Source organism: Rhamphochromis longiceps, linkage group LG13, assembly GCF_057381845.1.
Source record: "Rhamphochromis longiceps isolate RC_006_pf linkage group LG13, R_longiceps_female_GT1.1, whole genome shotgun sequence".
NCBI classification, from domain to species: domain Eukaryota; kingdom Metazoa; phylum Chordata; class Actinopteri; order Cichliformes; family Cichlidae; genus Rhamphochromis; species Rhamphochromis longiceps.
Window position 1 is genome coordinate 7,782,033 of NC_140569.1, and position 24,325 is coordinate 7,806,357.

The 24,325-nt window shown below is 39.4% G+C and overlaps 1 protein-coding gene across 1 annotated transcript in view; it reads left to right on the forward strand.

Moving 5' to 3' along the window:
• Positions 1-24,325, forward strand: part of LOC146655310 (contactin-associated protein-like 4) — an 84,568-nt gene that overhangs the window by 34,304 nt on the left and 25,939 nt on the right. Inside the window, exons 5-12 of the mRNA XM_085427564.1 lie at positions 4,008-4,155; positions 5,731-5,934; positions 15,119-15,294; positions 15,414-15,539; positions 17,264-17,528; positions 18,206-18,355; positions 18,586-18,757; positions 23,412-23,518. Of these exons, the coding sequence (XP_085283690.1) occupies positions 4,008-4,155; positions 5,731-5,934; positions 15,119-15,294; positions 15,414-15,539; positions 17,264-17,528; positions 18,206-18,355; positions 18,586-18,757; positions 23,412-23,518 (1,348 nt within the window). The remainder of the gene's footprint in view (positions 1-4,007; positions 4,156-5,730; positions 5,935-15,118; positions 15,295-15,413; positions 15,540-17,263; positions 17,529-18,205; positions 18,356-18,585; positions 18,758-23,411; positions 23,519-24,325) is intronic.

Sequence of the window (24,325 nt, forward strand, 5' to 3'; positions counted from 1 at the left end):
GACGCAGGGCGCAGGATCTATTGATTAATATTTGATTATTATTGGCTCCACTCACCACTGTCTTACTTTTTTTTCCCTCTTCCTCTTTTCCTGTCAGTCACAGAAGAATAACTCCTCTTTGTTGTCATTACATTTGCTTAAACAGAATCATGTACACAACTTCGACGGCAGTGAGTGTAGTCAGATGGAGCCCCTTGAGGGAGGTCAAGTCTCTTGTACACGGCCACTGTTGTAGTTTAAAGTTTGTCAGCCCTTGGGGGTCTCCCCACTGACCTGGGGCCCTAACAGTTTCTAGTTTTAACTAGTGGCAAATGGCGCCTCTGGGCACATATGAGACACCCTAATTAAATGCCTGAACCATCTCAGCTGGCTTCTTTTGACCTCTGACTTAACTGCACTGGAGATATTGCCCTGAAGCGGGAAAAAAATAGCATCAATTTGCCGCCCTGTGGGTTAACCACACGCCAAGACAGACACTAAGGTCAGGTGCAATGTGACCCAAGTGGGGTGCAGTGGCAGGGGCCTGGGGAGACTGACCAGCTGAATTGCAGACTGATTTTGGGGGATTTCGATGTGAAGGGAGTTACTGTTGAAAAATATAAAACATACATTATTCATTTTATTGTAAAATATATGCTTTTTAATTTTGTATTATATAAATATGTGTATTTAGTAAGGTGCCAAGCTTGCATTCCCTCTTCTGACCTGACCAAATTTAGGGGAACCAATTCTAAAAAAAATCCCCTGCAGTGTTAATTTAGGTGACGCTGCTTTCTCGTCATTGGTGGCAAAGATCCAATGTTGTTTAATCTGCTAATATAACATCAGTCTTCAACACTAATTGGTAGAGTTAAAGGTTGGGTGGCATTTAAAAGTTTTACATATATATATATATATCAATTTTGCCCTTGAGAATGTTCCATGTTATTTTGTAGAATTGATAAACCAATTTTTCCAGTTGTGGCAAGGACAGAAAAAATTACAAAGATTTTTATATTTTCAGTTATTCTTTTAAAGGTTTAAAAAAAAAATGCTGAAATTAAAAAAGGAGTCTAGAACCACGTGGAAAGAAACAGTGCAATGTCATGGCAGTGAAACTGAAGGAGCTAAATGAAATTCAGCTATTGTTACTTTCTTTCTTAAACCTCTGTGTTTTTTCTCCTCTATGTTCTGATGTCTTCTTTGGTGGAAGCAAGACTGAAAAAATTATGTTATTATAACAGCATTAATAATTTAGAAACTGTTAAAAATATATGACCGAGAGTGTGTTCTTAGGTGATCTTGGGCTTACATCCAAATGCATTGTCTTGACTAAAATGCTGGATCTAAAACAGAAATCTGTTGAAAGTAAGCAGCAAAAATATAAAATATCAGAAGTCAGTAAAGCAGATAGCTTTTCAGTCAACTAAATAAAAAGATCACCTTTCCAGGAGTCTGCATTTCATTACTAGTGATAATTTTGCTTGGCCAGAAACTGAATATTAACAACTACCTTCCAGTTTATTCAAATGTACAAAAGCCAAAGTAATTAGCATCGCATTTTCTGATCACTTTCTAAGATCTAACAACTTTTTGCTTAAACCACACCTAGTGGGTAATGAATCCCAGTCATGCTGATGCTGTGGCAAATAGCTTTATTTTAAAGATTAGGAGAGTTAAGACTTTCACAGCAAGGGTAAAACTAATGTCAGCTTAATACTCCTTCTGAGGGAGAACAAAAAAGACTTCTCACAGCTTAAGAGCTTGTTGATTTCACACACAGCATAAGTCGGTATAAATCTGTGGCATGTCTCAGAAGTCCTTCCAAAGCTCTGCATATTAGTCAGCCTAGTTTATCACGGCTTTCAGGGTACAGAGTCGACTGCTGAGCAGCTTCATCAGTCACAATTCCTCCAGGACCTCTTTTTCCTTTAAGCTTAGAGGACAGAGTTTGTAAGGCTGAGTGAAGCGCTCATTCTCCAATTTTCGCTCTCATCGTCTCCTCTTTCATGCTTCGCATCAGCTGTTATGGTATAAAAGAGCAGGTTGTGTTGGGGATGTATATACTGTTCTAATTAAGAAATACAAATTCTTTAAGTGTCAGTAGAGGTAAATTTACTAGATTTGCATAACATATTTTCATTTCCTTCTGATGCTGATTGTCTCTTAAATATTTTTCTGTTAATGTTAGTGGAGCAGATTTGTCCTGGTCTATGTTATGACTCCTGGATGTTCGTTGACTTTGTAGGTTTAGTAGTGGTTAAAGTGTTCTGAAGCAGCATTCTGGCACCTTCAGTTCACAAGCAATTAAACCTTATACACAGAATAATACATATTATGATTTAATTAGTTCGTTTTTTGTGTGCTGCAGATTGACAGCATGGAGATTTCTTGCCCAGTAATAAGAAAATAATTACATCCCACAGCCCACTTACACCTTCAACACATCCCTTCTGTTTTCTCCTCCCTTGAATTTGTTCATAGTCAAAATGTAAATAAAGTCTTGGCCACAATTTAAATGAAAAAACGTTTCTTTTTTAAGAGGCCGGTCATTTCAAATGAAATTATTCAAGCAGCTCACATATCATCATATGTAAACATGGATGCATTTAGCATTTCTGTGCAGTTTGTCACAAAATGTGTCCTCTATCAAATTCACATTTGTTCTACATATTTGACACTTTGAGTGTCATCAGTGACGTTTAAAAAAATGGAAACTTAAACTATGCATATATTGTCTTGTTCATTTTAAACTACTGTTTGTAAAGCAAGTGATATCTAAACGTGTGTTGCTGAATTATGTTTGGTGCACAGAGGCTGTGGCATTCATGGTCAAATGTTAGGATGTAGATCAAGGGTATTAGATATGAGTCTATATTTAAGGTGATGATGCCTCAAAAAGCAGTGAATATGAGCTGATCACAACCAGCTGAAAAACCTACTGCTGCTCACAAAACAAGTTATTATGAAAGAAGTATTTGCTCCCTTTGGATCATCATACATATGTTAATGTAAGATAAAGATAACCTGAGTAATAATTTACTATTATTATTATCTAACCAAACCTACCTGGCACTTCAAACAAGGTCAAGAAGTCCAATGCAGTGATTTGAATTAGCGGCTAACCTCATGCTCCACACCCTCCTGTCAGAGCCTCGAGCAAGTGGGGACTGAATGGTTTGTTTAAGGGCTTTCCAGCTGGGCAGATGTCCTCCATGTGAAGGACGTTGCTCACTGAGCCATCCTTTATTTCCGCGCAGAGCTACAATTCTGCTGTTTAGGTTGAGTTTACAGTATTTGCATATTAATTAAAAATAATGATCAGAATAGGTACACAAAGTAACCTTTCAAGTGAAACATTTTAATTGAAAAGCACCAAGAGAGGGAATATTAAGAAAAAGCATAAGCACTTGTATTTTAGGAAAACAGACTAGGTTCTGCAATTTATAATGGAAGTCATTTACTTATTAAAAGTCTTTTACTTATGTCCCTGTTGGGTTCTGGGAGGGAGAAGAAAAGAAAAACAGTCAGCTAAAGGTTTAAAATGTACATAGAGGAATTTTAATGCATCACGTTAAGTCCAAGTTGAAGCTGAAACGCTAAAACAAAATGCAGACAGGCTGTTTTAGGATTGCAGAAGTTAATAAATGTTATTCTCCACGGACCACATGTTTACCAAAGCATTTAACGCACATAAAACTACAACTACTGCTTCACAAATCTAATTTTCTACCTGATTGAGAAACCATTCACCAGAAACCTGGCCCTATCTCAACAATATTCCCTCCATTAGGAGAAAAATCAAACACATCACTTCTCACAGATACCTTGGGGATAGTAGTTCAGCTTCAATGAAGAGATGAAATGTTCATTTTCTGTAAGAATCCTACTACAATAAATGTCCACAGGAGGAAATTTTAGTTATCTTTGTAGTGTCTCACAAACAAAAGATGAGTCGACTGATGCATGAATGCAAATTCACAAAACCAGCTAACTGTGATTTTATGTCTTTGTTTGTTTTCTTTAAGGCATTTGCAGGTAACAGTAATGCAGACAGTGTGGTTCAGCATAAGCTACAGCACCAAGTGATCGCTCGCTACGTCCGCCTGATTCCTCTCAACTGGAATCCAAATGGTCGGATTGGACTCAGACTGGAAACCTATGGATGTCCTTACAGTCAGTTTTTGTTTTTCAGTACTTGTTTCTCTACACTTACAGACATTAACTGAAAGCATGACAGTAGATTAGACACTTAATTTTGTTTTTGCGTCTTGAAAAAATTATATAACACTTTGTATTTACTGTATATTCCTATTTGTGTGACTTTGAAGCATATTTTGGGGGTAAAATACCAAAATGGTTTTTTTTCAGTGTCTCTTTTCATTTTTTTTTTTTGTTATGCTTAGCATCTAATAGGGACAGGTTTGCATCATCTAGCCTTGTGAGAGGGTTGGACATCAATGCATTTGTTAACCAATTTTTAGAATTAAACAATAAATTTCATTTCTTTTACCTTTGGAACCTTACCAAAGATTTCTTTCCTCAAAAGGCGTAAATAAAACAATGTGTACATAAAACAGGGGATGTAAATGTACCTTGGGGGTTGGTGAAGAGGCGGCAGATCAATGCTGATTACAGTAGAAATGAGCCACAGGTGAAACAGACAGTAGGAGCTCACCAAACACCTGCTCAGAGGAAGTGTTGATGGAGAGGGTTAGGGCGGAGCTATGGCCATGCTGGTTCAGCACGGTGTGAAAATATAACCTTGCAGCTTTACTGTTAATGGTGTTGATGCTAATGGGTTTAATTAGACTTTGACATGTTGCTGGCAGCGCGCAAACGTTTTGTGACTTTTCCGCACAACTCTGTAACTCTGTAACTGTATGTGATCTCCCACTTTGTAAATAAAAAAACAAAAGTCTTTCAGATCCCCAAAGATTTACCCCACATAAGGGCATCTTATATGAGTTCATTTTATTTACTTATTAAAATCTTATATGATTAAGGAATTTAAATTAATTTTTCAGTTGTTTTTTTTGTTTTTTTTTACCTGCACTAACTTCAGTGTACACACTTTGGTAACAGTGGTAGAAAAGAAGATTTATGTAAAGCATATAATATACCAGCCCTGACAGACAAACTTTTGAACAATTTCAAGGCATATTTTTTTTCTGGTGCTTTCAGCCTTTCTGTCACTTGTAGAAGTTCAAATGCATTGGATCCAATAACTCATGTGTCTGAGTTGGCGTTTCTAATTTGACGCTTCAATAGAGACACTGTAGGCTAGAGATTTGTGTTCTTAAGCAACACTTTCACCATTAGTGTATAATTTTCTTCAGAGTGACATGAAAGCTGCACAGTGGTCATTAATCTGCTTTCTATAGTCAGACATAATTTGAATATTAGCTTCTCTTCTTCTTTTATTGATGCTTAAATATTAATTTGCCTTTGGGAAGCGTTTACTGTAATATTTTATATGTATATGAACACTGCAGGTAGAAGATGAAGAATCCAGAATGTATGTTTTGCAACAGAAAATTGCAAAATGTGCAGCATATCAGATGGGATTTCTGGAAAGCAGGGTTGCATAATTAAATATTTAATGAGTGTAATGAATTATAACAATTACAAGCATCTGAGTCCAGGGTAATGATTTTGTGTGTGTGTGTGTGTGTGTGTGTGTGTGTGTGTGTGTGTGTGTGTGTGTGTGTGTGTGTGTGTGTGTGTGTGTGTGTGTGTGTCTTTTTAAAGATTCTGACGTGTTGAGTTTCAATGGCCAAAGCAGCCTCATCTACAGGTTGACTCCCAGGCCGAGGCAGATGTCCAGTGAGAGCATCAGCCTGAAGTTTAAAACCCTGAAGAACTCTGGGATACTGCTTCATGCAGAGGGACAGAACGGGCACAGCCTCACCTTGGAGTTAGAAAAAGGAAAACTTCAATTGCTCATCAGAAAAGGTACAAATCTGAGGTTTTTATTTATGCAGTGTGGAAACTGCCTGTGCTGCTGTTTTTATTGAACAAACTAAAAGAACTAACAAACAATTTGTTGGTGAATTACTAGTAGCTATAAAATGAAAGTTGTGTTGACATTGCAGCATTTTCTGGTGGATGTATTTCTTGAACATTGCTTGGTCATCATTGTTATTAGACAGAGGGGTTTGTGTATATGCATAATCTTACACCTGTTAACTCTTAGATGAAAAGAGCAAAGACTTCCCAATAATAATAATAATATAAAAACATGAAAACAAATTTCACTACAAGGGAAACCTCACTTTCAAGGTCAGGGCTTATCATTCAAGGTCTAGAATTCTGGCCCACTCAACTTTACAGCACTCCTTGAAGTTTGTGGATTTTCATTTATGCATAGCTCTCTTAAGTTCTCACCACAGCATTTCAGTTGGATTGATGTCTGACTTTGACTAGACCATTGAAACACCTTGATTCATTTTCTGGGAGATCCCTTAACGCCCACTCACTTCCTGGGCCAATTGATCTTAGTAAATCACATGATAGGGTAGTTGATAGGGTAGGCTAGCTTTCACAGTGTGTTCACCCAAAACTAGGGATGGGTATCGTTTAGGTTTTATCCGATACCGGAGCCAAACTGGTACTTTTGAAACGGTGCCTGTGCTTAAACGGTGCTCGAACCGGTGCTTATGGAATGGAGAACACAAAATTGGTCCAAAAACCTCTCATGTTCAGCTGTTTTCCACTTTTTCTTTGGTCATTTTAGCCTTTTTGGCCAGGGTGACGGGAGTATCTGCCATCAAACAAGAAGACAGCTGCATGTAGCTATGACGGTGTTTGCTAGTTCACCTTACATGCATTAATTTAATAACGTGGTTAGCCTACTCAACGTAAATTACACATGAACAACATTAAGCCACTCACCCAGAGAAGAACGGCTGCTGCTGCCATCATCATCCGTCATCATTTCTGCTACACTGGCAGGGCTAGGGGCCAGGACTCTCCTCTTTGGGTTCTTGGGGAATGTTGCTAACTCCGGGACTGATAACAGGCACCACACCCGCAGTAGATGTGCTGCTAAGTGTGAGGTCTTGCAGCAAGCTATCAAATACGTGCATTTCTCGGCTTTTAAAAAAACACTATGCGTTGCCGGGTGTTTCATCAGATTCGAGGTGTTACCTCCTTTGCACAGTATCAGCTTAAAGCACTTGTTGCAGGCTGCTGAGTTTGTATCTTTTACTGTGAAGTACAGCCAGACTTTTGACCGCTTTGCCTTGGGCATTTTTAATCTGTAGCTCTGCTCTAAAAGAACGTACGTACCTGGGTCTGCCTACTATCCTTGGAAAGGGAAAATGATTGGCTCGAATCAAAAGTGTATGACATCTCAGGGAAAAAAAAGCACCAAAATAAAGCACTGAAATGTGCGCTGCTTTTCGGTCTGGTTACTACCGTTTATGTCAGAACACCGGATACCCATCCCTAGCCGAGACCTTAGCTGATTGTGACCCACACCCGTTTTCACACCTTGGCTCATGTGATTAGGTAGAGGATCAACAAGGGGTCCATGACCCATTCTGTTATAGATTTGCTAATGTGCTTGGGCTATTGTCCTGTTTCATGACCCAGTATCATTCAAGCTTTGTCTGGCAAATAAGAGATGGAATCATGTTTGAGTCTAGAGTACTTTGATACTCAGAAGAGTTCATGGTCGACTCAATGACAGAAAGAAGCCCAGTTGGTATAAGGTGCTGATATGCTGTGTTTGGTTTTCACCAAACCATACTTGTTCAGTCTTTTTCTAATTGCAGTGTTATGATAACTTTAGAGTCTGAGATGTAGTTTGTCTTGCAGTTTATCTGAAGCATTGCATTTTCTGACTTTGAGGTGAATTTGCTAGGACATCCACTCCTGAGAAGATTTTGGCATTGTGTAGTAACACACACCTGAATGCCAAAACCTCTGCTTTTATGGAGGTGATGATGTCACATCTGATGATGATCACTTAGGTGGGCTAGATTAGTAGCACCTGGCTGCTACCTACCCTCCTGATTCCTCTGGAAGCAACAAGGTTGTTTTTTCCATTATTGCACAGAGTCATGAGAAAACTTTCTTTTTCACAATATTTTATTCCATCACACTGCTATTTCAAAGAAGTTTGCTATGTTAGATAATATTAAAAGAACTGTAAAAAATATATATATATATAGTTTTTAAAGAAAAACTCAAGTAAGAACCAGCTGCCACAAGATAACCTTTCAATGGTTTATTTTATTGGTTTTTCATTTGGTTGGCAAACTTGCCAGCTTTATTAATGTTATCCCAGAGATTTTATGGTGGAGAAGAACACATTTATCTATGGTTTATGCTTCTTCAGTTCATCACTACAGGATATGCTGAATTTACATTTACCACGTGTAGTACAGTAATATTTCATAAAAGATCTTCCTTCAAGTAATTCTCTGGTTTTAATTAAACGTCTAACCTTTATACTTCTGCTGCGCTTCGTTTAATTTATTTCACTAAACAGGATATTCATTTTACTTTTATGTGGATAAAATGAAAATATCCTAGATCCTATCTGGGTTCAGTATGTCATCATAGGGACTTATTATTATTATTGTCACTCTCCAATCTCGGTTATGCCTCAATTAAAAACAAAAATCCACTCTGTCCATATTTGATTGGCTAGCTGACTTTTTGGGCATATTTTCTCTCTGGTATTTTACTTTTTGTCATTCCACTCCCTATTTTATTGGCTGCTGTGGTTGGGTTTATCTCTGCCCCTCTGCCCTCTGCACTCAGTCTCTTCTTCTGCCTTAACAGTTCTGCATTAGTAATTTATCACCATCCTTTGAATATGTCATTCCAGTTCTCTGCTTGCCTTTCTTTTTATGTTTTGTTTTGAAATTGAGTCATTTACCTTCCATTAACTGTGGGACTGTGCTTATTTGTCCTATTCTCTCTCATTATTTTCCCACCTACTTGCCCCCTTCTTCCTATATATGTGCAACCTGAAAGCAATACTTTCAGGTTGCATATACAACTAACAACTTAAAAATATACATTTCTGTGAAATTCGTAGTAAAGTTCCAAAACATAGGGGGTGACAGGCAACACATTATTCCACTTGAATTACACTGGTCTCAAAGTTATGCTGACCCATGAGACCTGACTGAAATGTCTAATTTACAACTGTAGTTCCTGATTGTACTGCAGCGAAAACAAATTCCTCAGCTTGAACATGATCAACACAGATTGCTTAAATTTGTTGAAGGTTTTTAAAGAACTGTGTGATAATAGATTTATGTTTTTTCACTTTTTGGACATGCAAGCTTGAATGAGTTCACTCAAAAACATTTTTGGCCATGACAAAAATGTCACTGTTGGAATGGCGACAGTAAGGTTAATTTTGTAACACGATCTTTTCTCTTTTTTTCCTTTTAGCTGCTACACAGATATGAGACTTTGTCGTGAGTTTCTGGTGGAAGTTGTTGTCTGAAGCAGCTCTCTGTGATTTGTGTTTGAATTTTGGCCTAAAGCAAATTTTATTGCTGAATGTGTTTTTCTTTAGAGAGCATATGAATAAACATCAGTTCATCCAGAATCCATCCTCGATCTGTGGGTTTGTTCCAAGATGCTGAAAAGAATAAATGCAAAAGGCATGCAGCCCACTGAGATAATCACTATGAAAACATTCAAAAATCAGGTTGAAGTTGACTGAGATGACAGAGCTTTTTGAACGCTGACCTCTTGATCATGACAGCATTTGAAAATCAGGTTTTTTTTACACCAGCCAAAGATCAACCTTGGATCAAACCTTGAGTTAATGTAAAAAAAACTGACAGGAGATTCTTCAAAACACTTCACAGGTAAAGAGAAGAAAGGACAGTGTAGCTTAACTTTCACACATGGCTGAAACATGCATTTTTGGATGTCCCTCTTTTTCTGCACATATTCACAGAACTGCATGGATAGAGCTGGCCGTGCTATGTCTGATCAGTTTTGTTGGCCCAGTGAATCACTCTGTGATAATTCAGCCCTTTGTCATTCTGTGCACTTCTTTAAAAGTTTAACTTTCCAAATTACAGCAAAGGTAATAACTGACTGATTTGCACCTGTACCAGCATTAGATTGAGAGTTTTATTTGCCCACGTTCACAATGCAGCCTTCAGCAGTATTTAACAGACGATGCTTAGCTCTCGAGCCCAGTTTGAATAAATACGCTGGCTCATTAAAATTCATGTGTTCTTTCCAGAAGCAAACCATTTCATGGTTACTATACATTCATCAAATTCTTGGATTATAGTTCTCAGGGTCATACCTATTTAAGCTTGTAATTAAGCTGAGTTCTCTTTTATTTTGGCTTTTGATTATTTAGTGAAAGCAAATCTGCCAGCAGTCATTGTTCACTGATCTTGTGCCCTCTGGTCAAGTGTTTTTGTTAGGTGAAGAATGAAGACAGTGCTGCTTAAAAAATGTAGCACTTTTCTCTTGTAAAATAAAGAAGCTGCCTACCAGGTATAAGATATAAATATATACATATATATCATGGAAATATTGGAAGTTTTCTACATGTAAAAATAATCCCTTAGGAGACAGGTATAAAATATAAATGCCTTTTTTGCAGAAATATGTAATATCAAGAAAATGACAGATGAGCAGACAACATCCCCAGAGTTTTCGCTATAGCTACTACAAACACACTGTAGATATTTGCAGTAATAACAAGGAAAGCTCTACTTAAGGCCCTTTTTTCAGGCACCACAGGAGAGGGGGAAAAAACTCCAAAAGGGACTCCTTCAGGCTTCCCCAAAATAGTGAGGTTCCACTAAACAGAGGGGTCATGTCCCAAGGCCAGTAACTGTACACAACAGTATGCATTTAGAGTTGTTGATAAAGTGTGTCTCTTTTACTCACGCTCATTTGCACAAACAGAGTACAGTTCATTTACTGTCCATGTAGGCACACATGACAAATCAAAATGACAAACTGAGGAGTCTTAGGCGGCACATCAGAATGCCGAACATGTCAAAAGTGACTGGTCGTATTTTACTCCCAACAGGCAGCTGGGAATCGCCTGCATTATTATGAGCACTCAGAGCTTTTTATAGCACATGATGAATTATTACAGGTGTAAAATATTTAAATATTTCTTGTCATTTAGTGGCTGTTCTTCTCGACCCTGCTGTTGGATGCAGGTGATGACTCATTCTGCCAGCTCAGCTGTCACAGTGAATGGTGGGCTGCATGTCATGTTCAATACCGTCTTACAATATTGACTTACCTTGTTATTCTGCTCTGCCTGTATTGACTGATGCGAAGGCGTTGCAGGTTTACTCAGTCTTACGGGGTTGCAAATAAGCTGCTTAGCTTTCATCCAAGAAGCAACATGCTCATGTCAGAAGGAGCCGACTGTGTTTAATTTTACAGCCCACAGCTGAATCATTTCAGTGACACAGAGGCTATGTTTGACTCACAACTGTAAACTGATTAGCTGTAAGCCCTGTGAGACTTGGATGGTCTTGAGTTTGGAGCAGGCCCAAATGTTTTTGGATTTGCTTGCTATGTTTAAAAACTACTGAATATGATCTTCTGGATATTCCATATTGCTTATGCTCCAAAGGAGCCAATTCTTTAACAATGTAACAACTCGGGTACATGTCCACTTGCTTTACTTTTTGATGCATCTCAGAAACAATCCAGCAGTAGAGTAGTTGTACTGTAAATTCTTCATATCGACTTGATTTGCTATGTTTCTTGCTTCCGTTTTGTTTTAAACTGTAATTCCTTCTTTTTTGCTTACTTTTTTTTTTTTGCTTGCTTGAGAAACTTTTGCTCCTGGAGCAGCAGCTTGTGTTGTGAGCACATTTAGAGGTTGTTCATTATGCTTGTGTTGACTGATTGTGCACACCGTCTCAATCATTTACTCTAAATAGAATAAAATGAAAACACTGAAACAATTATATCAGTCTGTCATCTATCAGTGCCTTCTAACAAAATTAGATTTAGAGCTGCAGCGAAGTGCTGAAATGCAGAAGTAGACAGCAGATTATGAGGAGGTATTGCCCTGGGTAGCTGTCTGAAATGATTTAAAACAAGGACCTATGTGAAAATTAAAACAGCTTTGAGGAACTTTTCACAGTAAAAAAAATCTTTTTTATTCTGAGGGCATACTCTAAATTAAGATGATGTCATACTGGGAAATTTCCAAAAGTCCATCAGATACTTATACAACAAATATTCCAGAGAAGGATTTTCTGGACAGGAAAAAGCTTTTACGGTGGGATAAAAAATTCAAGAGTTTCACATTGTTTTGCTTATCTTCGTGGCCTGTTTCGAATAATTTAAAGATGTCATGTGAACTTTTCTGGTAAATAAAAATTATGTATACATTCAACAAATGTGCTGAATGCATTTCCTTCCTCATAAAACATTTTTAAAGTTGACTTCTTGCACAATTTGAACTTGTATTGAATTGTTTACCTCCATGTTCTTTTTTTCCCCAAACCTCTCTCTTGCTTTCGGTGCCATAATGATGTAATAATTATAATAAATGTATTTGTCTCTTTGGCACCTGTTGCCAGCTGTTTAACACTGGAATATTGTGAAACCATTGGTATGAAGGTGTATTGCATCACTGGTATGTGTGTGCATGAGAGAAGAATAATGTGGACTCAGCTGGCACGAGAGATGGTGGTTTTTTTATTAATATTTCCAGTCATCTGTTGTCAGGTTTTGGTGAGCACGCGTGGAGTGTAGCCTCAGTTTTATGTTCTAAACTGACTGGAGTGGCATCCAGTGTGGTCTTTTTCTGCTTAAGCCAATCTGCTTCAAGGATTTATGTGTTGTGTGTTCAGAGATGCTCTTCTGCATTCCCTGCTTTTAGAATAATCCTTTAATTGTCCCACAAGGGGAAATTTGGATGTAACAGCAGCAAGAAAGACACATATACAAACAAGTAGTACACAAGACACAGAACAGAAACATACACAATTTTTACATATTTACATCAAGGACAATGGTTATCAAAAACAGATTAAATACAGATAAGAGGCAAACCCTGGTTATAGTGTGAATCGGTTGATAAAATAGTGCACGTTACAGCGCTGATGTAAACATCTATGTTTTTTGGGAGCAGTTTTGATTGTACAGTCTGACAGCTGCAGGGAGGAAGGACCTGCGGAAACGCTCCTTCATGCATCGAGGATGCAGCAGTCTGTCACTGAAGGAGCTCTGCAGTTCAGCAACATTTACATGCATGGGGTGTGAGACTCTGTCCATCAAAGATGTTATTTTGGCCAGTGGGTCCAGGGTGCATCCCAGAACAGAGCTGGCCTTCCCAATGAGTTTATCCAACCTCTTCCTCTCAGCTGCCGATAAACTGCTGCTCCAACATACAACGCTGTAAAAATGACAAATGCCACCACAGAGTCATAGAAGGTCTTTAAAAGTGCTCCCTGGACTCCAAATGACCTCAGCCTCCTCAGCAGGTAGAGTCTGCTCTGACCCTTCCGGTAAAGAGCATCAGTGTTGTGGCTCCAGTCTAGCTTATTATTCAGCTGAACACCCAGGTACCTATACGAGTCCACTATCTCAATGTCCACTCCCTGGATGTTCACCGGTGTCAGTATGGTGGGTCTGCGTCTCCGGAAATCCACCACCAGCTCCTTGGTTTTCCCAGCATTGATCAGCAGGTGGTTCTGCTGGCACCAGTCCACAAAGTCCAGAGTCCACTGTCTGTACTCTGAGTCATCCTCACCTGTGATGAAGCCGACTATGGCAGAGTTGTCAGAGAACGTCTGTAGGTGGCAGCGTGGGGAGTTGATGGAGAAGTCTGCAGTGTAGAGGGTGAAGAGGAATGTTGTCCCTCTGATGTTGTCCTGTTTTGGTTATTTGAGTTGCCTTCCTATGAGCTCGAAGCGGTTTATCCATTCTCCCGTGACCTCTGGCATCAACAAGGCATTTGTTGTTGATTCTTTGTAAACCCTAGAGATGGTTCTGCAGACAAATCCCAGTAGTTCAGCAGTTTCTGAAATACTCAAACCAGCCTGCCTGGGATAGTGTGACAATACCACATTCAAACTCACCTAAATCATCTTCTCCACTGTGATGCTCATTGTGAGCTTGACCAGGTTGTTTTAACTATGTCTACATGATTACATTCATAGAGTTACTGCCATGTGATTTGGTGTAATGAGCAGCTGAACCAGGTGTAAAGTGGCTTGTGAGTGAATATTTTACCCAAAACATAGAAGTTATTAGTATAGTAAAAAGAAAAAAAAACAGTTGTCAGTAGACTACACCTTTGCTCAGTTTCCCTGTTTCTCTTCATCCTTGTGCGGTGCAGACATCAGTCTGCTGATCAGTGATGACTACTCCCATCTCTTTCTCAGGTCTCTCCCTCTTTTGTGCCAACTATCTGTTTGACAGATCAATTATGATTGATGACAGAACACAGTGAACTTGGCCCCAGTCTGTCTCCCTTTCTCATTCACTCATTCTTTCTTTCCCCACACAGACAAAGTAGTCTCCTTTCAAACAATATCTAATTCATATTTAATGACAGAGTGCATTTAGCTCCCCCATCACTCAGTGAAAGTGCTTCACTCTGCTGACACTTTAGGGAGTAGAAAGAATCAGAAGCATTTCACTGGTCATTTTTTTTTATACCCATCTACCTCTCTTTCTCTTTTTCTCTACCCCATTTAGTGTTAATTACTGAATGTTTCGCCATCTGCGTTTTCTGGTTCTTTCTGAAATGTAGACCTAGCCTTAGTTTTGTTTCCAAGATATAAACCCCGGCAGAAAACTGTGACACCGTGGCACCACTTCAGAGACCTAGAAAACAGCGGGGAGTTCAAGTTGATGAGAAATTTGAAACTTCATTTCCAGAGAGGAGGAGGAGGAGAAGCGATAGCTCCTGCTGTGCAGTTAGAAATAAATATGTCAGAGTCAAATTCTTTCACTGCAGAAATCATTTGGAGGAAAACAGAATTAAAATAAACAGTTTCTACATGGAAAAGATCCTGACAGCCTGCATAAAGAAAAGTCAGTGATGTAATACTTATCGCCATTGGTAAAGAAAAAGGTTTTAAGATTCAACTGTTCTCTCTTTTAACCACTGTTACTACATGATCATGTCATTCTTCGTCTTCCTCCCACGCGCCAGGAAAAAGTTTGTCTCCTGACAGCCGGTATCTTGTGACTCTGGGCAGCCTGCTAGACGACCAGCACTGGCATCACGTTGCAGTGGAGCATCACAGCAATCACCTCAAGCTCACAGTGGACAAAAGCACAGAGTGGGTGCACATCTCACCAACATTTGCACATTGGGACCATGATCAGGTCTGTATTTGAGGATAGGATGACAACTCATGAAAAGACAGATGGCAGAAAGACACCCACCTCGCAGCTGCAGACATTTTATTGTATCTGCTTGTTTGTGTACTCTGTCTCCTGTACAGATGATACTGGGAGCACAGCAGGGCTTCAGCTATACGTCATTCTATGGCTGTCTGGAAAACCCAGTTTACAATGGCCTGAACCTGGTAGACCTCGCTAAACAAAAAGACCAGCGGGTTACAGTGAAGGTAAACTTGCTCATAGTGTGCTGCTGAAAAAGCTATTTTGTGTATCTTTCACAATGTGTAGACAGGAGTCAAAGTAGAACTACCTAGTTATAAGTAAAAGTACTTGATTTAAACAATAAACAGATAAATAATTCTTAAAGGGGCCGATGTAAAAATAATGTCACAATATTCATGTATTTAAATGCATGTAAAAATGTGATTAGGAATTAATTTAGTTTTAAAAAGTTCAGTATAGTTCAATGTATCTCTCTGCATATTAAATATTTTCTGTCAGGCCTCTATTATGATAAAAATGGCACCTCAGACCAACATCTAGTCAATCTAAACTCCAGGTAAGTTCTGTCCTCTTGATGTCTGCCTGGAGGTCTCTGTCCAGGTGTTTCTTGACTGTCCTTTCTTTCTCTTTCCTTCATTGCATGTTAGAGCTTCTCTGGTGATGCTTGGTGATGATTTTATGATGACCTCACCTGGCCAGCTGCTTTTGAATCTCACACCGTGAGATTAAAACTTCCAGATGTTGATACACTGATAGCTTTTGAGTCTCTCTCCTTCTGTGAGGGGAGTATCATCTTCCAACTTGCCAGTCCTGTTTGGCTGGATGGCATCCACCTCCTAGACTCATTACTAGCAGAGTGATCTTACATTTATGTCTATGCTTTACACATATTGACAGCATGGGCACATATTGTATCTCATTTTTCTTGTCCTGTTTTTTAGAGGAAAGTTTGACTTTCTTATTTTTTCTCATTAATTCTGGAGGCCCTTCTGCAATCTACACAAATCTCTAACTATTCATAATGTGGAATATTTGTTTATAATGAGCATGGATGCTGAAACTGACTACAAACACACTTTGTAGAGACAATTTTAATGGATGTTGAAATGATGAAGTCGGGTAAAAAACAAATATTTTAGTAAAAATGGTGGAAAACTACAAATGCAACACATAAGAGAACATACTGGCATTTATATAGTGTCGTTCAAGTCTTTAGTGGACCACTCAAAGTACTTATGCCTGCAGGTCACAAAGTGCCTCATCACATATATTTATGCAGCACTTTACTTGTTTTATTTACCTTGCGTCCACATCTGCAGTCAATTTAAATTCACCAATTAATCTTGTTTGCTTGTGTGTGTGTGTTTGTGCACATAAAAATGTATGCGTGGCTTTTAGATCTCATCAAGCTACAGCAATATGTACAAGAAAACTGACCATCTTTAGCTTTCACCTCTTCAGTCTGCATTACTCTATATTGCTTTGACTACCCCACAAAGAGCTTTTAGATTTGATCAAGTGTCAGTGTGCTCTGTGCTGAACTGAAAATAGAAACCCAGTATTCCCACTAGAGGACACGGAATGGAACGTATCACTGTTGCTGCCCCAGCGGTGGATTTACTGCAATTACCACTTCTCGAAGCCTGCTTCTCACTCTCTCGCTATCTGTTTTTGCCTCTCCAAACTTCTGCTCCCTGGTGTGACCTTAGAAATCTTTTGGCTGACATTGGTCTTCACTAAGATCTGTGCTTATATTAAGCCTGACTATAATCATCATGGTAATGCTCCTATGCTTTTTAAAGGAGAATTGCTGATGACATCTTTGTGTATTTGGGTAGCACCAGACAGCCTTGGAACTAATTTATATTCAGACATGATTGTTTTCTATACTCATTCCTCTCTATTCATATATTTTCCTGTCTCCTCTTCTCTTTTCCATCTGTCTCAGGGCAATGTGACCTTTTCATGTTCTGAACCCGTTTTTGTTGCCATGACGTTCACCGGCCCCCAGAGTTTCCTTCGGTTGCCAAGGATAGATCAATCTTCACTGGGTATCTCAGTGGGGTTTCAGTTTCGGACATGGAACAAGGCCGGGCTGCTCCTGACCTTTGAACTCCCAAATCGAGAAGGCAGAGTCTGGCTTTACCTGAGCAAAGCCAGAGCACATTTACAGATCCACAAGTCTGGCAGGGCACCCCTGGAGCTCAACGCAGGTCAGTCTGACAACTCAAAATCATGTTAAACTCTTTCTCGGGTGCCTCCATCCTGCCTGCACTTATTAACTGGACTAATTTAAAGCCGTGATGTAAAAAAGGAGCTTAATGTTAGAAATTCAGTATCAAAAATCGTGATAAAAAATTTCTGTTTTGAGCCCAAAACACTGGAAGGCAGCAAGCTGATATCATCTAAACATCCAAATTTACTTATCAAGATACAAAATCCTGACCAACTCCAGAAAGACATTTTTGTGGTTAAAACTGACTCCCAAACATCAGATGTCCAAAGTGAACCATAATAAGTCTGTAGTATGAAGTCTGTTTGATGGCTGAGTGTTCAAATGTGAGAATTACACAGGTATTTTTTAGGTATTCTTCTTTTTGTATGCTTGCATGATTTTTCCAAGTGTCACCATTTCCTAATAGAAACTACTTCCAGGAGTGATAATAGAACTGAATGAAACTATGTCCTGTTATAGGCTGTGTGGCATTTGAGAAAGTGCAAATTATTCTTCAAGCATTGTTGGGAGTTCTTATGTTAAAGTAGTTGTAATATCACACACTTAGACATTCCTGAGCAAGAACCATCTTCTATTTTTTCCATTTTCAACAAATTATAATTGAAACATGATATCAACATAAAAACACTTAGACATATATGTGTGGCTCTTCAGGTTCAGCTCTGAATGATGGTCAGTGGCACTCTGTGGACTTGATATCAGGAGGAGGACGTCTGACCATCACAGTGGATGGTGATGAAGGAGCCAGTGCTCACGCGAGCCCCTCATTTTTAATTACCACAGGAGGTCATATATTCTTTGGTGGTAAGCGAGAAATGAACGATAAAACACATGCATCATTATTCATCTTTGTCTATATAATCTAATCTTGCATCGCAGCGCATTCAGTTTAGTTTTATTTATATAGCGCCAAATCACAACAACTTCTTTATATTGCAAGTTAGAGACCCTACAATAATACAGTGGTATGGTAGAATGATGGCTTGATTTCTCTTGTGTTTCATTTACTGATTGATGTTTTCTCTTCTGTCCAGGTTGTCCTGCTGAAGAAAATAGCCAGGAGTGCTTGAACCCCTTCAAAGCTTTCCAGGGCTGCATGCGTCTACTGACTGTGGACAACCGGCCAGTGGACCTGATCAAGGTGCAGCAGAGGCTGATCGGAAACTACAGTCACCTGCAAATCGATATGTGCGGCATTATTGACAGGTAAGACCTAAAGGGGCCGTTTGCGACACTGATTTATGTAAATGCCATGTATTGGGTATTGCTTATGTCTGTCTCTCCATTTGTCCAGGAAAAGAAACGCATTATTCTATGTAATGCATTTGTTGTATTAACGAGGATTGTCAGAAAAGAGGATTCACTGGCATTAAAATGTTTGATTTTGTTGTCACGCTTGCTTTGTAAACCTCCTTAATCTCCCTCTGAAGCCTTTTTGTGAAATGGGGTCGCATGTGGATTATTAGGCAACAGTGAATATGATACAAACGCAATATGGCGTCAATGTTTCCCGAAATGTGTTCTGGTTAAGAAAACGTCATAATTTTTCATGTAGCTTGTCTCTGTTTCAACTGGTATGAGGAAAATAAACCTGGAGGCGTTCACACACACACACTCCGAAGCAATTAGTGTTCAGCAGCGTGCTGATTAAACTTTTCTTCAAGTTTCCTAATTGCTGCCTCTTCATTCCTGCTCTTCCAGTGGTTATCTGTGTGGCTGTGCTCTGCATCTGGTGCTGTGCTTTGTATTGACAGTATAACATTTTATAAGGACACCAGCACCATGTATGCATACATGCTGGGGACTAAAATGCTGTAGCTGAAAAATCCTTTTTTACCGTCTGACAGAATCGATATTTCTGGGATTTCCATATCATAAAATAGTCGAGCAACTGCAGCCACTAACATGTCTATTTTCTCTTTCCATACTGCAGAAAATGTCAAGTTAAGCTCCTCTGTGTGAGTTTAATGTTGTGCTGTGTGTGAGCAATAACACATTGCTCTCAGAACATGACATTAGACCTTTTTCCAAATCATTAGAGCCCACTGGTGAATGGCACACATATTACCCACAGAGCAGCTTTTGTTTCAATAAAATGTCAACTTGAAAAATTGATTTACATTTCTCCAACCCCTCACCTCCAACCCACAGCACACTTTGTTGAAATAAGTGGTGCTTGATTGATCATATGTATACCAAATGTATCAGTGGACTCTCAGGCTTGATTGAAAAATGTATAAAAAAAAGAATGATAAATGCAAATATTTAAAGTGGTGGAGGAAATACGGAGTGCTGCACCTGGCTTCATGTCAACTTACTTTAAGTAGAAAAGAAGCAAAGAAATTGGGTGTTAAAAAAACAAACTTTACCATCTGACAGAGCTGCTGAGTAAGTCTTTTTCTAACAGCAAATTTCCCCCTGACTAAAAGATTAAAAATAGATGCTGCTCTCCCTCCCCTTCTTTTTCACTCTCCGCAGTCACAATTTGCTGACCTCATTTCCCCTTCCAAATATATTTACGTACTCATTCACTGCTCTGTTCATCCAACCTTCGTTCCCTTTGTTGCTCATTCCTCTCCTTCAACACACCCCAAACTTTATTTCCCCTTTCCTTTCTCTCCATGTTCTTTTTTTCCTCTCGCTGTTTCTGATGTTCCGCTTCTTTTCCTCCAGTCATCCGCTTTGCTGCTTTCCGTGTTTTACACAGGAAGACTGAGGAGGAAAAAGTTAACAGCAGCACAGTTTTCTCAGACTTGTTCTATGGTGTGTAATTTTGACACGAATTGCTGTGAAAATTCAGGTACTTTTGTCCAGTGATGTATTATTCTCACATATACAACTGTGTACTGTAAATCTGCAAGTTTCCTTTCAATCTTATAATTCTATATTTTCCACTTAGGTCAGGCTTGACTCTCATGCTTGAAGCTGCCAATGCCTCATCCAAGTAAAATCACAATGCATTAGGTGCAATTACTTTATTTAACACACACTCACATTAAAAGGCATGAAATATTTTAGCAACTTGAGGTGGTATTTGCTCAGCATACTGATGGTTCTGTTTGCATCCATAAATAGGAGGTTTTGTAATGGCTGTGCTGAATTTAAACATCACTTCTTGTGGATGATTAATCTGGTTTTGCAGTATTTAATATGTGAGGTCCATACAGCACAAGCAGGGCCTGTAGTGATTTATCCTGTATGAGGGTGTCTCACTTGCCCTCTGGCCTTAAGTGCCACCCTCCTGTGCAGCTGATTTTACTCAGCAATTAGGCCACAGTATTAAAGACCGGGGGGGGCGCGCCAGCCCTGAGAGCCTTTGTAGCTTTTGCTTGTGAGCTGTGTTTGGCACCGCTTCATCCCACTGAGTGGGATGAAGTGGTGCTTGAGTCATTTTGTCTTATTGACTTACTGTTTTGTTTGGCAACAAACTTACAGTTTTATTGTCTTCTTGTCATGGTCCTGAGTCCGACGACTCAGTGCTCTGTGTTTCTTTATAATATTCTGTGTTCGTGTTTATTCTGTTATGTCTTGTCTGTTATGTTCAGTGTCTTGTCTGGTTCTGTGTCTGTTAGTTTCCTGTTTTATTCTGAAGGTCCTTGTCTTATGTGAGTGTGTTCACTTTACGTTTCCCCTGCCTCGTCAGTTGTGATTTCACCCAGGTGTGCTTCCCTCCTGTGTGTATTTAAGCCCTGTGTGTTCTCCTGCCTGTTGCTGGTTCGTCTGTGTTATTTGGTGTTTTCTTGTCTGTGAATCTCCCTCCGTCATCCTGTGAATTCTCCCTGCAAGTCGCTTTCTCTCGTGTTCAGGTTTGTTGTTTAGGTTTTGGTTTTCCCAGTGTAGTTTATGTCTAAGTTTGGTTTTTCGCCACACTCTCCTTTTGTTTGTTATCACTCGGGTTCTGTGTCAATAAAGCCCTCTCACTTCACTGTATATCCGCATCTTGGGTCCTTTGTTAAATTCACACGGCTTTCCCCGGCAGCCCGTGACACTTCTCTATTTTGATGGAACTTTTTTTAGTTTAAATACCCCCCTGGACTTTTTAAGGAAACATAACAGTGGTTAAGAACAAGGTTTAGCCAGCAGTGGGCTTTCATAGACTCTTAATGAATAATGATTTGCGTCCAGTGTGGGTATTTTTAAAAAGGTAATATTTATGTAAAGAAAATTGTCGCAGAAGCTGAGATATTGGCATAGGCGTGTTATGTGTGTCATACACACACCTGCACATACAAATAGCAAACCCAACCTTCTAATTTAGTGGTCTATTTCTGTACAACTGGCACCAGTCTGCTTTGCTGTCTAATGTTTCAACCCCTCCACCTGTCACTGGGGTTTGTAATATATTTGTTGTTTTAGATTTTTATATAAGTTGGGTTTGTGTTTCTATGTGTGTATAGTTTTGTTTTTTTCCACTGCCTTTATTGACCATCTTTTTTATGCGAGGAGAGGAGATCATTCCATCCCAGATGTCAAAATGAGGCGCCATCCAACCATTTATTAAAAATATCAACTTAATAGGCAAAGTGGCACACATCATGTAAATATTAATAATAAATTTGCTTTCCATTTGCATGACCTGCTGGTATGTTTTGAATTTTTAACAACAGGCTGTCAAACTCACAGCTGGTGCAGCTGCTGTAATAAAATCTGCTTCTTGTCCAGATGTTCCCCTGCATGAAGAGCGTAGAACTATATGAGCTCTCTAAATCAAGTTTATGTGCTAATTGATCAAAGTGTGTTTAAAGTTCACTATAGTTCAGTTGTCTTTACTAATGCCTTGGAAATGATGATGAATTAATTTTCACTTTGACTCAGCTGTGGTAAGTGACCAAAGTGAATTTAACTTTGGTCACAAAACTCCAAACCAAGGAGGGGTAATTGAGTTGGACTACTTTCCAGCAGAAAGCCTATATGTTATCTTTAAAGTTCCAACTTTTGTAATGGCATTATTTTTATGTTGTGGTAAAAAGTTTAAAATAACAGAGTAGCGGTAAGATACTCATTTTGTAGTCCATCTTATGAACAGATATTAACATTCTTAATTCAAGCCCATTAGACTTTGTGTAATGTACACATTACTGGAGATAAATTTCAGGAGTGGGTCCACCCCTCCTAACCTTTCGGTTCTCACCTATGTATGTTCCCCCAGTTCACCAAGCTGTTCATTCTTGTTTACTGGCCCCACCTTCCCTCTCCTTTTCAATTCTTTAACTTCTTCACTTCTATTTAGTACATGGGGATCTGCCAGGCCCGGGAGCCATCACCAGTCCCCTTTGAGGCCTTCCCCAAACCGCAGCTCAATTCATGTCCAAGCCATTCACCTTTACCTACTGAAGCACTGTCAAACGTAAAATGAGGACGTGGGCCCAGCTAGTGAAGTTTATTATAAATAGATTTATGAAATCCTTCATCCAGCCATCCATTCGCTTCTGCTTATCCTTTTCAGGGTCGCGGGGGGTGCTGGAGCTTATTCCAGCTGTTATAGGGTGAGAGGTGGGGTACACCCTATACAGGTCGCCTGTCTGTCGCAGGGCTAACACACAGGAACAGACAACCATTCACACTCACATTCACTACCGCATTCACACCTATGGGCAATTTAGATTTTTCAATTAACCTATCCCCACAAACTGCATGTCTTTGGACTGTGGGAGGAAGCCGGAGTACCCATCTTTTGTCTTCAGTTGCCTTTGTCTTTGAGACTAAGCAAACAAGTTTTAATAAGACCCCAGAACTGATGCATTCTCTCCCTTTCTCCACCAAACTGGGCATCGAGAGCTACTTGCACTGTTCTCTCATGACGATGGGGTATTTTACATAGATATGGAGACGTGTGCTTTCTTTCCTGTCTCTCTCTCAGATGTTCCCCCAGCCACTGTGAACATGGAGGCAGCTGCAGTCAGTCATGGAGCACCTTCCACTGTAACTGCTCTGGGACCGGGTACAGCGGAGCCACTTGTCACAGCTGTAAGGCCATGATGGTTTTTTGAGTGGTGTCGTTCAAAGGTCACAGATCTGTATTTCAACTCATGTTTGGGAGTTTCCGTTAACCAGCGGTCCCCAACCCCCGGGCCTCGGACCGGTACCGGTCCATGAGTCGTTTGGTACCAGGCCGCTAGAGTTGAGGCTCAGGTGTGAAATGTATGGTTTTCAGGGTTTTTATCAGTTTTCAGCGTTGTCATTGTTTTTATCGTTAACTCGGTTTTCCTGGGTCTTTTCACGTGTGTTATGAATAAATCTTCTTTTTTTCGGTACCGGTACTAGTTTTATTTTGTTGTATTTATCCACGACACCTTAAATATTGTCGGGCATAAACTGGTCCGTGGCGCAAAAAAGGTTGGGGACCGCTGAATTAGACAGCCTGCTGCTTTAACTTTCCCTTCAGACATTTTTGTGGCAGAAGGTCAAGCAGAGATCTAACTTCTTTCCAGCAGTCATGATTGTAAGCACTCATGGAATAACTCTTAGCACAAAAACAGAGTGATTTAGAGGTCACACAAGAAATAATGAAAGAAGTGATAAGATAAGATAAGATAAGATAACCTTTATTAGTCCCACACGTGGGAAATTTGTTTTGTCAAAACACAACTCTATTGGAAAATACATCCTTTATAAGCACTTTAGTTTAAACCATGAGGCAGTTTCTAAGATGAGCATATAACATGTGCTTCTTTTTAGCAAATTAATGAATTTCCTTTGCAAAAGCGTTGCTATTTTTTTCTTCTTTTCAGGGCTTTGTAAAGTGCTCATTTTTGACCATCTAACAAAACTGAA